The sequence below is a fragment of the Aythya ferina genome, assembly GCF_964211825.1.
Source record: "Aythya ferina genome assembly, chromosome: Z".
NCBI lineage: Eukaryota > Metazoa > Chordata > Aves > Anseriformes > Anatidae > Aythya > Aythya ferina.
In genome coordinates, this window is record NC_140299.1 from 49,347,338 (window position 1) to 49,359,225 (window position 11,888).

Sequence of the window (11,888 nt, forward strand, 5' to 3'; positions counted from 1 at the left end):
ATAACATTGCATCAAATGGTTAAAGAAGGGGGTGTCTCCTTAATTGATCCTGGACAAATTAATTGTAGGGAGAATTCCCCCCCACTTGAAAAAGATGTCTTTGTCTTTCAATTTTTTCCCCTCCAAAGCATTCAATTCTTGTTTATTTTCTCAAACGCTAGAATACAGCTCACATTTAAGCAGACAATGATGGGCTGTCCCCCCTGCGAATGCCCTTTCAAGTGTGCAGCAGCAGGCCTCTTCCATAAAGGCAGCGCAGACGCTCCCGCAGAGATGAGCGGGCTTTTTTCTGTCTCCCACTTTTTAACAGCTCTGCACATCCATAATTGAGAAAACGTGTGAGTGTCGGGGCGGAGGGGCTACGTGGGGACCCGGCTATCTGCCACCAGGTGGCAGCAAAGGAACCCGCACAGGGCGGTCGCAGGCGGGAAAGTAAAACACACACAAACGCGCACACAAAATTGGAGGGAAAAAAAAAAAAAAAAAAAAAAAAAAAAAAAAAAAAAAAAAGGCACATTTCTCCAGAGCAGCGAAACCTCGCCTGGAGGCCTTTTTTCTCTTTTCTGACTCTCCACTAGATGACAGCAGCGAAACCAGGCTGAAACAGCCGGTAATGGACTAGCAGAGAAAACGATTTTATCCCTACTGCTAAGCCCTCAGAGAGCAATGCAGTTAAGAAACTCTCATTATTGGCTGTTTTCCTGGAAATTACAGAGCCTTTTGCTTTTAGGCTTCCCGCCTACAGGCCTCAATAATTTAGAAAAATACATTTCTACATTGTATGCAATGCACTTAAAGCATATGTACTTGGGCTGGAAAAAACAGTTAAGTATTGTTGCTTTAATGTGAATAATTACTTCATAATGTCAGCCATTAGTCTTGTAAAATGCTCCTTAGTTTTTACTTGCATAAGCTAAGGGGCTCTCTTCGTTCAGACAACAATACCCATCAGCACTAAAACTGAAGCAAGACAGGAGGTTGAGCTTCCCAATATATTTACAACAATGTTCAGTTTTATAACGCAGGTACTAATTTTATGCCAATGCATTAAAATGCTGCTACATTTTTGCTGTTGGCTGGTCACCAGATTAAATTGCTTTTAAAAAAAAAGCACTTTCAGCTAAACAGGTCACTTCGACCCAGTTATGGCACAAGCTAGTCTAGGGTCCAAGTATTTATGGCACAAACTAGGTTCATACTTGGACCAGGTGAGGAAGGAAGGAATTAAGCACACTTATTTTACTGTCTCACTGTGCTTGAAAATGAATCCATCCTGACCTAAGTTAAGCACTGTAAAGCTGCTGCAAGTAGGACACGTTCTGGAGCTCACAGGGGGCAATATACACCCTTCAAACTTAGTTGTATTCCTGAAGTATTTCAGAGCATTTCTTGTGTGGAGAGGTAGATCTGGTATAAAGCCAGCTTTCTAGCCTTCAGGCATCTGTGAGATTCTCTTGTGTGAGTGAGGGAGATCTCCAGCTCAACAATATTTACAGCCCATTGCCCTGGTGTATGAGTATAAAGGTTTGCAGCACACAGCATGCTTTTTAGAGAGAAAATAAATAATTTATGTGCTTCTCTCTTTGTTCACTTGCTTTTTATTTCATCAGTTTATCTTGTATTTTCATCCTCTTGGATTATTTTGAGGTGTATGAACCTAGTTGTCTTTTCTTTTCTTTTCTTTTCTTTTCTTTTCTTTTCTTTTCTTTTCTTTTCTTTTCTTTTCTTTTCTTTTCTTTTCTTTTCTTTTCTTTTCTTTTCTTTTCTTTTCTTTTCTTTTCTTTTCTTTTCTTTTCTTTTCTTTTCTTTTCTTTTCTTTTCTTTTCTTTTCTAAGACCTTGTTTAACAGTATGGCTTTATACCTTCAATCTTTTTAATGTGTATTCTGATTCATTTATATTTTAGCACTCCAGTGACTTAACTCCAGTTTTCTGTTGTGGCAGCTGTTAAAGAAATATTGTCTCTCTATCTTTTGGGGTGACAGAGATGATACATGATCAAAGATCAGAATGCAAAAGTAAAGAAACGCTGTCACAGATCCCAGAAAATTATTTCAATAGTAATTCAAAGATTTCAAGGTCTTTTTTTTTTGTTTGTTTTTCTTCTCTGAAAAAGTGCAAGGAAATATTTATGCATTCAGGCTAACATTTTAGTAAGAGCAGCGTCATTGCAACAATTCAGTCAGTCAGTAAGTAATGCATAAATTTTTCATTTATATTTCTTTACGATACTTTGAATGCCACTCTGTCATCCTTTGCTCCAATAATAGCTATCATAAAAAGGGTAGGTATTTATTACAATAAATAATCAACTGGTTGACTTTGCATGCCATATGGATCATACTACATACATCAAACCAAATCACTAGTCAAAAGAATAAGGCATTATAAGAAGTAGCATGTTTATAATTTTATTTTTTTAATTATACCCATAAGGAGACATTCTGCTATGCTCAGGGTATTTGTATCTTTTCAGGATCAATTCCTTATGTGGTACAGGAACATTGTAAAATAGTGATGTCAAACAAATTGTATTTGTGACAAAAATTGGAATTCAAATAAAACAAGGGAGGGGAATAGCTTAATAAAAATATTTATTGAAAAACTCCCATCAACAATATTTGGCTGTACTAAGTAAGTAAAACGCTGAGCGTGACTATGGTAATCAGGATGCAAACAGCTAGAATCACGAGCAGGATGATTCGGCAACATTTGGAATGCTTTTTTTCTCTCTCTTTCTTTTTTAACAGGGTATCGTACCCAGGAGTATATATATCCCCCATCCAGAACTGTAGATCATTAGGATTTTCCTAAAAGAAAAATCAGAAAATGAACTCAGTTCCTCTGTCTTGCACATAAAGTCATTAGAACATAGCTAGAAGTATTTTGGCTATCATCAGATAATGATTAATGAATTTAAAGCATCACAACACAAATGCAAGAGACTTTCACTTGAACATAGGTTACACTACTTGCCAGATGCTGCAAAAGTTCCTCTGGGGAAAATTAAAACCACACTTTTCAGCCAGGAACCAAATGTAGGACACCAGCCATTGAGATTTAATAATAATAATAATAATAATAATAATAATAATAATAATAATAATAATAATAATGGAAGAAGAAGAAGAAATCATGTTGCCCTTCTCAAGAAGAGATGATGATTTACAAATGCAGATCTGAGTCCCTTTCCAAAACCAGGGGATAGCAAAAACAAACAAATGAACAAACAAAGGAAAAAAAAAAAAAAAAAAGTAACTCTAAAATTGATTTGTGTCAACTCACATATGGGCAGGATTCTGCCTGGTGTGAATAAGGGTGAGAAAATATGTTATCTGATAACAGAATGATGTTATAAACAGCCATATGAAAAGTTATGAAATTGGCTATTTATTGTTTAAGTACCTGATTTACAGATTTGCCCTATATAGATGGAGAAACTCAGTAGCAGGGTGTTGTGGTTCAAGACCTTCTGTAGCTTAGAAGTCATGATCTGCTGAACCAAAATTTCTGACATCTAACCAGGTATGTAGACTTTTTTTTTGATCACACTCAGGCTAGTGTCATGTCTGTACAGGAAAGCTTGTCCATACTTACTACTGGAATCCTACCAAAAGAACCAAACACACTGCATGGTGGTTTGTGTCCACACACAGCTCATAGCAATCCACGTGACTAATGCAGTGCAGCAGTGCATTACCTTTATGTGGCTGGCCAAGTTAGAATGCAGTGAATGTCTGTCATAGTCCTGCACAGTCCAGGAAGGTATCCTTTTCTTCTCCTCCCAGTCGTCATCCACCTGGATATCGCTATACAGGGGATTGCTCTTGATTGTGGATTTCAGGGTGATGGGTGTAATGTGTTTCCCAAGGGCTTTGTCTATCATTTCTTGGCTGATGCCATTCGGTTCCAAGCCAGGCAGCTCAGTGATGTTTTTCTTTTCTCTCTGCAAAGCACAAGTTAGAGCAGAAGTTGACCTTCTTCTTCATTTACCTATGACACAGGTCCCCTCCCAGAGTTCTTTGTAATATAATAGAGTCATTCTTAAAATTCCATGTGCAACAATTTCTCTTCTTCTGGCAAAAATCTACAGTGCATTAAGGGAGCCTTACTGTTCACTCTGTGTAGATTTCTTCCTTCTGTGGAAAACATGTGGGTACAATGTGGACATTAAACTTTTCTGCAAATAGAAACTGGCATTATTATACATGCTGAAAGAAAGCCTGTATTTTAGCAAAATGGTGCCATGGTGTACAGTGGCAGAGCTCATAGTTCTGACAGATGCCAAATGAGTAAGATGCAGAAGCAGAGATGTAACGACAAAACAGATTGACACACACAGTGATGGCATGTAACTGACTGTCTTTACTGGAGCTGCACATCTAACAGTGGGTGCAAGTTGCAGCTCTTTTCACATTATTGCATGTTAGACCCATGTCAGGATGTCAGAGAGGCGTGACATGTAACTGAGGTAAAGTCCCAAGTCAGGCACTGTCAAAATTCAAAGGTAATTGAATACCTAAACAGTTTCCCTGCACATTATTAATTAAATCAGAAGTTTTAGGACAGGGGGTAGTAAAGCAACAACCCTGGTGGGATCTGCTTTTTGAAGAACTCAAAAGGTGCTCCTTAAAACCTTGCTAAGTGTCTATCTGGGAGCTGGTAAGACTGCAGATGCCTTCTTTTTTGATCTCTAGTTGCATGCAGTAAGGCTGTCCTATTCTACAGTTCAAGCTGTTCAACGTTGTCTTTCACCACAACCTTGTCGCCGAGACTTGGAACTAACCTGCAGCTGATGGGTGGTTCCAGCTGCACCTCAGCTTCCTAAGAGAGCTGTTTCTGACAGCCCAGCTCTCACACCAGTATCTGTCCTGTGCTTAAGGACTGCCCATACAGTACCATCCCACAGCATACAAAGCTCTCCTTGTTAGCAGATGATGCTTCCCCACCAGCACCTCTGTCCTGTCTTGAGACAAGGGTGGTCATGGTCTGGCTTGGTGCCCAGGCAGGCCTGCCAGCAGGAGCACGGGGCTGCTGCCTTCTCCTCACACTGCCTCTGGAGCTGCTTGGCTCCCCTATCAGACAACACTGGTTTTGAAACTGACAGCAAACTACTTGCTTCCTCTGCTTGAGCAACAGCCTGCCACTTCAGTGAGCTGGTGTATCCACTTTTAGTGGAAGCCAGCTGCTAAAGATCATCACGAGCTCTGTAACTTGGGTCTGTGCAGACACAATGGGATGTGTGGGGCAGGAAGGTGTAGAAGGAAGTGGGGGAGCTGCTTTCCTTTAGGAAGGAAAGGAGAAGATAAAGAAACAGGCTTTGTCTAAGAAACCCTAGTAGAAAGCATCATACTGGCACTCTTATCACTAAATCATCACAAATGACTAAGAATATTTCCCATCAATAATTATCATTAGTAGGTGGGTGGATCCTCAGTGTCCTCCCAGTTCCTCCATTAGTTCATAATTTCCATATGTCATTCCTTAGCCTTGACATGTCCCCTGACAGTATTACTCTTTGCATTGCAGTTACAGCTGGCACTGAAACCCTCTGGATTGTACTGGCCAGATTTCAGCTGAGCTGGTGTTTTTAACTGTCATTTCTTTCTGACTGCATGTTATTTTATTTTGTTTTATTTATTTCTTATTTAAAATTTGTCAATGACCTTAATGATGCCTCCCTCAGGCCTGCTAGATAGCTGAACTTGAAGAATATTTTGCTGAGGAAGGCAAGCTGTCTCTCCAGGGGATGTTTGGACTCCCTAGGCTAAAATGTTGTGAAAATAATGCAACTTGACAGCAATTTGTAAAGCTGTTTTAAATAACAAACTCCAAAGCTTGCAAAAGATGGCATGATGCAGAATTGTTCATAAAGAGAGTTCTTTTTGACAAAACTTTAAGCCCCTTCCCTCCAGACTAGTTTGCTTTTCATGGGCAGCAATGCATGAGAACAGGAGAATGTGCTATCCTGGAGTAATGCTAGGGAGGAATATGAGGGAGGAGCAACAGAGTTTTACTGTGAGAACTGGACTGGGATTTGTGGTACAAGATATTTTGCAGGAGGTCTGGAGAACAAACACTGAAGTGCAACGTTAATCAGAGTACCCCTGAATGCGGCCAAAGGCTTGGTTGTGAAACTTCTGCAGTAGATATGAGCTAGAGACTACTTAGGGAAACAGAAGTAGAAAAACCTAAGGCACAGACAAAAGAAAATATAGGTCAAATAAATAGTATAGATAAGCATGAAACAGGTTGCAAGAAACATATGCATTTATAGAAACAGAGAAAATAAGGTTAGAAAATAAAAATATGGATCCAAGTATTAATTCAAGCAAAAAAAATATACATTTCTTTTTAGACTCAAACCATCAGCAGTTTTTATAGACTTCTATGTTTTGATTCTTACTCACAAAAACAATATTCAAAGAAAGATAAAAGTATTGTAAACTTCAGTACTGAAGTGTGTTAAAGAATTAATATTGTATGCACTGTGCCTGAGGAGCCAGCATGAATGAGGGTGGAAGAGATCTAAATCAGAACTGTTAAGAGGAAATTTATATTAGAGTTCACTGAAATGAAGAGGACAACAGCAAATGCTCAAAGAAGCAGTAGTTATAAAAAGCTCCATGAAATTATAGTTGAAATATATTGAATAAATACTTATTTAACAAGATGAGAAATACTCATATTTGCATACACATAACTACATTTGATGTACATATAACTCATGAAGAAAGTTCTTGCTGTTTATAACTCATTTCTCACCACAAGCAGTTTGTCCCTCTTTGTCAGATCCAGAGAGCTGACATGCATAAAAAGAAGATGCTCTGAAAAGCCTGAGGATCTATAGAGAGTTGAAGCTAGTTCCAACCCTGGATCAAAATGTGCTTTCTCAGTAGGCTTTTCTTGCTGATTATTTCATAACGCAAATTATACGTATCAGTACTTGACAATATGCATAACTGTAAATTACACAGTAATCTATGTTTTTAGGGAGTATTTTAATCTCATATTTATCTTGACTTTACCCTTCTGTTGCCACTATTGTTGTAGTTGTTACCACTGAAACAGAAAGTCAAACATTTCTGTCCTCTGTCTTTGATATGGGATATCAAGTACCAAGGTAATGACCCACTAAAACCAAGATATCAATAACTAACGCTAGGCCTTGGTCCAAAGCCAATCCACCTGCAAGAGGAGATCAAAGAGACATCAAAAACAAACAACAACAACAACAAAAGATTAAAGAATGTTATGTCGTGCAAGTCAAACTTTCCTTTACTCCCGCACAATGAGAGCTCTGTGTCCCTTGGCAAGCTGTTGTTACTGGCTGCAGATGGGCTGATACTTAATGAAAGCAACAAATGCTGTCTGTGGGCAGCTGTGCCTAACAGCTTTACCAAAGCAGTCTTTCAGAAATCTAGGGCTACCACGAACTGCAGGAGTTGTTTTGTAACAACATCCTCAATCCCCATGAAAGTGCGTAGCAGGGCAATTATTATATTTGTAAGTGATTTGTTTAAAATTATAACTCTCTGTTTTGCAGAAGCCACACAGCACACCCTGGGGAGCTCTCCCAGCAACAAGAAGGGCACTTTTCTGATGTAGGGACAAAAGGTTTGGTAGACAGAAAGCTGATAGGTAGTAACCCAAGGATTCCTGTGATAAGGCATTTGATCAATTAAAAAAAGGGGGATGATCTTATGGGGGGATCTTATGTGGGATGCTGTGGAAAAATAACCAGGAAAGCAATCAGTAACCATGGCTATGTGAGTACATACAAAAAGCAAAACATCAGACTGCAGACATTAAAGGTTCCCAAGAATACATGTTTTCTTTTCAACAGACCTGAAGGGTCACAGACATGCTTGTCAGGGACATGAAACAGTAATGGGTACTGCAGAGCAAGCTGGGGACCCACCTGACATGGATAGGAGATCAGTAGGTGGGTGTTTTAGGGGTGTTTTAGGTTGGATATTAGGAAGAACTTCTTTACTGAGAGGGTTGTTAGGCATTGGAATGGGCTGCCCAGGGAAGTGATAGAGTCACCATCCTTGAGAGTCTTTAAAAGACATTTAGAATGTTGAACTTAGCGATATGGTTTAGTGGAGGACTTGTTAGTGTTAGGTCAGAGGTTGGACTCGATGATCTCGAGGTCTTTTCCAACCTAGACAATTCTGTGATTCCGTAATTCTGTAAAAACTTAAGCTGACATGAAAGGACCCAGGACAATTTAGAGAAAAATAGGCATTCATACTGATGCTTTTCACAGTGTAGCAAGAGTACTTCTACCCCAGTAATTAATTGTTTACTTAAAGGAAGCTGTTTTGTCTGTCGCTGTTAATGGAGGTCTGCAGGGCTGTGAGTACAACATATAAAAACTGCTGCATGGTGTCAGACCAACGCTCCTGCCAGCCTTGCAGCTGGTCTCTGATTGCAGCCAGTTGTAGATATCTAGGGAAGAATAGGAGAGAGTATGTAATGCAGGTCTGAGCTGAGGGACAGGTTAGTGACTAGCCCAGCACCTAGCTAAGAGGTAATCTCCTCTCCAAGTGCCTTGAGAAGTGTACAAATGCAACACACAGGCATTACTCTCAGATGAGAGACCAGGAAGGGTTAGGAGTGCAATTAGCATGGTAACTGTAATACTTGCAGGCCAAAAGTTATTCAGAGTTGTGCAATCCTGAGCAACAGCAGCAATGAAAAGTGACACAGTATTCAAAGACAAAATGCTCTTCCAGAAACAGGGAAAAGGGGAAAGCTCAAGCAGGAAAGGGAAGTCTGAGAAAGGCAGAAAACAAGGGGACAGGCCTTGAGGAGGAGAGTGATGAGCTTTGCTCCCGGGAGCAGATGCAGGCAATCAGTCACCCCCTGTACTATGAGCACCTCGAGGTGTGGGCAGAGCATCCTGCAGGGCTGGGAGTTCTCAGGGCAATCAGAAAGCAGTCAGCAGCTAGCCATTTGTGGAAGAAACAGTCTGTGCTTTTTATGCTGCTTTTCACAAGGAAGGGCCAAGATTCCTGAACCGCTTTATGGTCTGTTTTATTTGAAGTAGATGATGAAAATATACACTGAGAAGGGAAGCTGTTCAGTTTGCCTGACACAGAAGAGGAAAGTAAGGGGAAGAAGTGGCAACTTTTTGGTCAGAAATATGAGTTGTTTGTTATAAACAGTCTGCTTTTTAAAATGGAAATATATTTTAAAACATAGGTGGGGAAAACACATAAGCACTTAAGTGCACTTGAATTTGAATGATCTCGTGCCAAAGGTCTGGAAGAGGCCACAGATACACCACCAAGCAGTCACTGCATGCAAGGAGTCCTGAGCAGCAACAGTTTCTTAAAGAAAATGAATTTCTGTAAGGAATTTCGTCTACTCTCAGGGTTTAATAATTCTGGGAGCCTGTAGGTCATGCACATATGTTCTGAAATGAATTCCCCTCCCTCACTCTTCACCCCCTATCCCCCCATTTCCGTTTCTGAATTAACTAACCCTTAACCCCATTAGCTCTCTCATCTTAAAGCAAAACATGTTATTCCTGTGCCATTAGTTCTCTGCTGTGCCATCGTGTTTATTCTGACGTCTGGAACTCATCAGTTCCTTTCCCTTTATTTGATTGTCAGCAAAAGGGAAAAAGAAGAGGCGAGTTCATAAGGGAGAGAGAATAAGGCACAATGAATTTTATCTGGACAGTTTGCATTCAATAATGATTGCACTTTAAAAACATAGGTTGTGCCCTAGGTTCAACATTTATAAATGTACTGTATTACAGGCTGTGTTTCTGAGACACGTGGCAAGCACAGGAATTTCCCTTGAAATGCCCTCCCTCTGTATTTCCTCATCCCCTCACTAAGATCCCCCTTGCTTGTGGTAAAGGGCGGAGTATGAGCAGAAGGCACACAGCTCCCCGCATGGTCCAGTCCTCCCACAGTGCTGCAGCCCTGGCCCCGCCTCAGTGCCTCCTGTTCAGCAACAATAGGGAGAAGCATCCCCACTGTGGAGGCAGCTCTGTGTGTGGCTGCCTCTGTCCTGCACAAAAGAGGGGCCGCGGCGGGGTGGGGAGCAAGGCCAGCATTGCTCCACAATCCCATTGTTTAGGATCCTGCAGGCTCCTTCCCTTGGCGAAGGCTTCATGCATGGGAGACGGCAGCAACCGTGAGACCCCCCTGCCTGCCCCCTTCTTCCTCCCAGCTTCCCCCTGGGGGGGTGAGCCAGCAAGGAGCATACAATAGGAGCAGTCTCTGGGAGGGAGGGAGGAAGGGAAGGGGTCTGGGTAGCTGATGGGGAGAAGAGGCCAAGAAGGAAGAAGCTGAACTGGAAGTTGCTGTGGGAGACCTCAAGGCTCTTCCTCTTCCCCTTCCACACCCATTGGCTTTTGGCTCCTGTTCCTCATTGCCCTGGGAATCTTGACTGCCACCCTGAGGATGCTCAGGATGCAGACCCTTCTGCAGGCCCCCCAGCCACCTTCATGCGTCTCTATCCCTTGACAAGAACCAGACCTTGGAGCTTTTGCTCAGGCTAGGGGTGGGGAAAGGCGAGGGGCTCCCTGGGCAGCAGGAAAAGAGTGTTGTGGTGTGTGTAGCAAGTGGGGCCCAGAGGGGTGTGAGCTGATGCAGCTGTACGGCTGCTGATCCAGATATGAACGTCTACTCTGCAGGCTCCAGGGCCTCTGCTAGGCAGTGTGCATTTGCATTTTTACTATGAAACTGCTGCTACCTCCACATAATAATAACCTGCATTAACACAGTCATTGTTTTTCATACTTTCCACAGACATCTGTCAGGGTGACAGGAAGGTCAAAGAGTTAAAACAAGGCAAAGGAAAGAAGCTGCAGTGAACTGTGTAGACATATACAAGCTAGCAAGACAATAGCATGAATTTCTATTGCTCCCTCTAATGTGCCTTTTCACTGAGTGATGTGGCCTGGATTTCAGACTTAAGTCCCTTGTTGTTTGGTTGTTTTTGTTTGTTTGTTTGTTTTTTTATCTCCTTTGATATTCTTTTCCCTTCTTTCTCATACTTCTAATTTCTTCAGAGAGGGTGTCCCATTAGCCCCCTAATACAATTAATCTCTATTTGACTGCAGTAGGCTTTCTGGCAAATGCTATGAAAATGCTACCACAAGCAGCATAAAGCCTAATGTACTGAAGTAAATTAGGTGGACTGCCTTACTGCTGAAGAGAGCAACTGTCTTTCTGGAGCCTGATCCTCACTGAAGTCAATAGGAAAACTTCCAGGGATATTAGTAGCTCAGATTCAGAGATGTGGGAAGCTGAATCCACAGCTGAAATGCCAAGCTCACATCATTTGCCTCCAGTTCCCCCAAAACAGCATAGAAAAATTAAGACAAAAATCTGCCTCTGTTAGACCTTACCTGCAAATAAATCCTGTTGTGCCACTGCTGCACTCCAGGTAAAGCTGCTTCTGGGAATTTTGCCAGGCTGGCTTGCAGAAAGGCAGAGTTTTTCACTAAAGACTTCACCTCCAATTGTAGAAATTTATCAGGATGGTTGTTGTTTGGCAAAACAGAGAGGTCCATGTTTCTGTCCTGTAGAGTAATAATGAAAGCAGCCCAAGCTTCTGCTTCCTGGCTGTGCATGCTCCTTCTATTATTAATGATGTGAAGAAGGATACGACAGTCTACTGAAACTGTATCTGACCCCTGTTTGGTGTCAGGCTCACTTATATCATCTACCATTGATAAAAGGTTGTTTAGAAGTGGCAGAGCAGACAGGACATGTTTCTTTAAGTGCCTAGCTTAAGTTTTCAAGTTCAAGGTCTATTTTGATAGATACATATGTGCTCATTAAAGCTAACCGAGTACCAGTGTGTAGATGCATGAGACACTTAAATGCATACCAGCACTTCCTCAAGTGACCTGCAAAAAAT

At 41.3% G+C, this 11,888-nt stretch overlaps 1 protein-coding gene across 1 annotated transcript; it reads right to left on the reverse strand.

Annotated features, from left to right (window-relative positions):
* Window positions 1-2,612: 2,612 nt before the first annotated feature.
* On the reverse strand, window positions 2,613-11,538 carry MINAR2 (membrane integral NOTCH2 associated receptor 2; the record flags this gene model as incomplete). Its single annotated transcript, XM_084505378.1, has 3 exons — window positions 2,613-2,809; window positions 3,700-3,945; window positions 11,374-11,538. 3 exons carry the CDS (start codon window positions 11,536-11,538, stop codon window positions 2,630-2,632), a joined length of 591 nt encoding a protein of 196 aa, XP_084361504.1. The 3' UTR covers window positions 2,613-2,629.
* Between the last annotated feature and the right edge of the window lie 350 nt (window positions 11,539-11,888).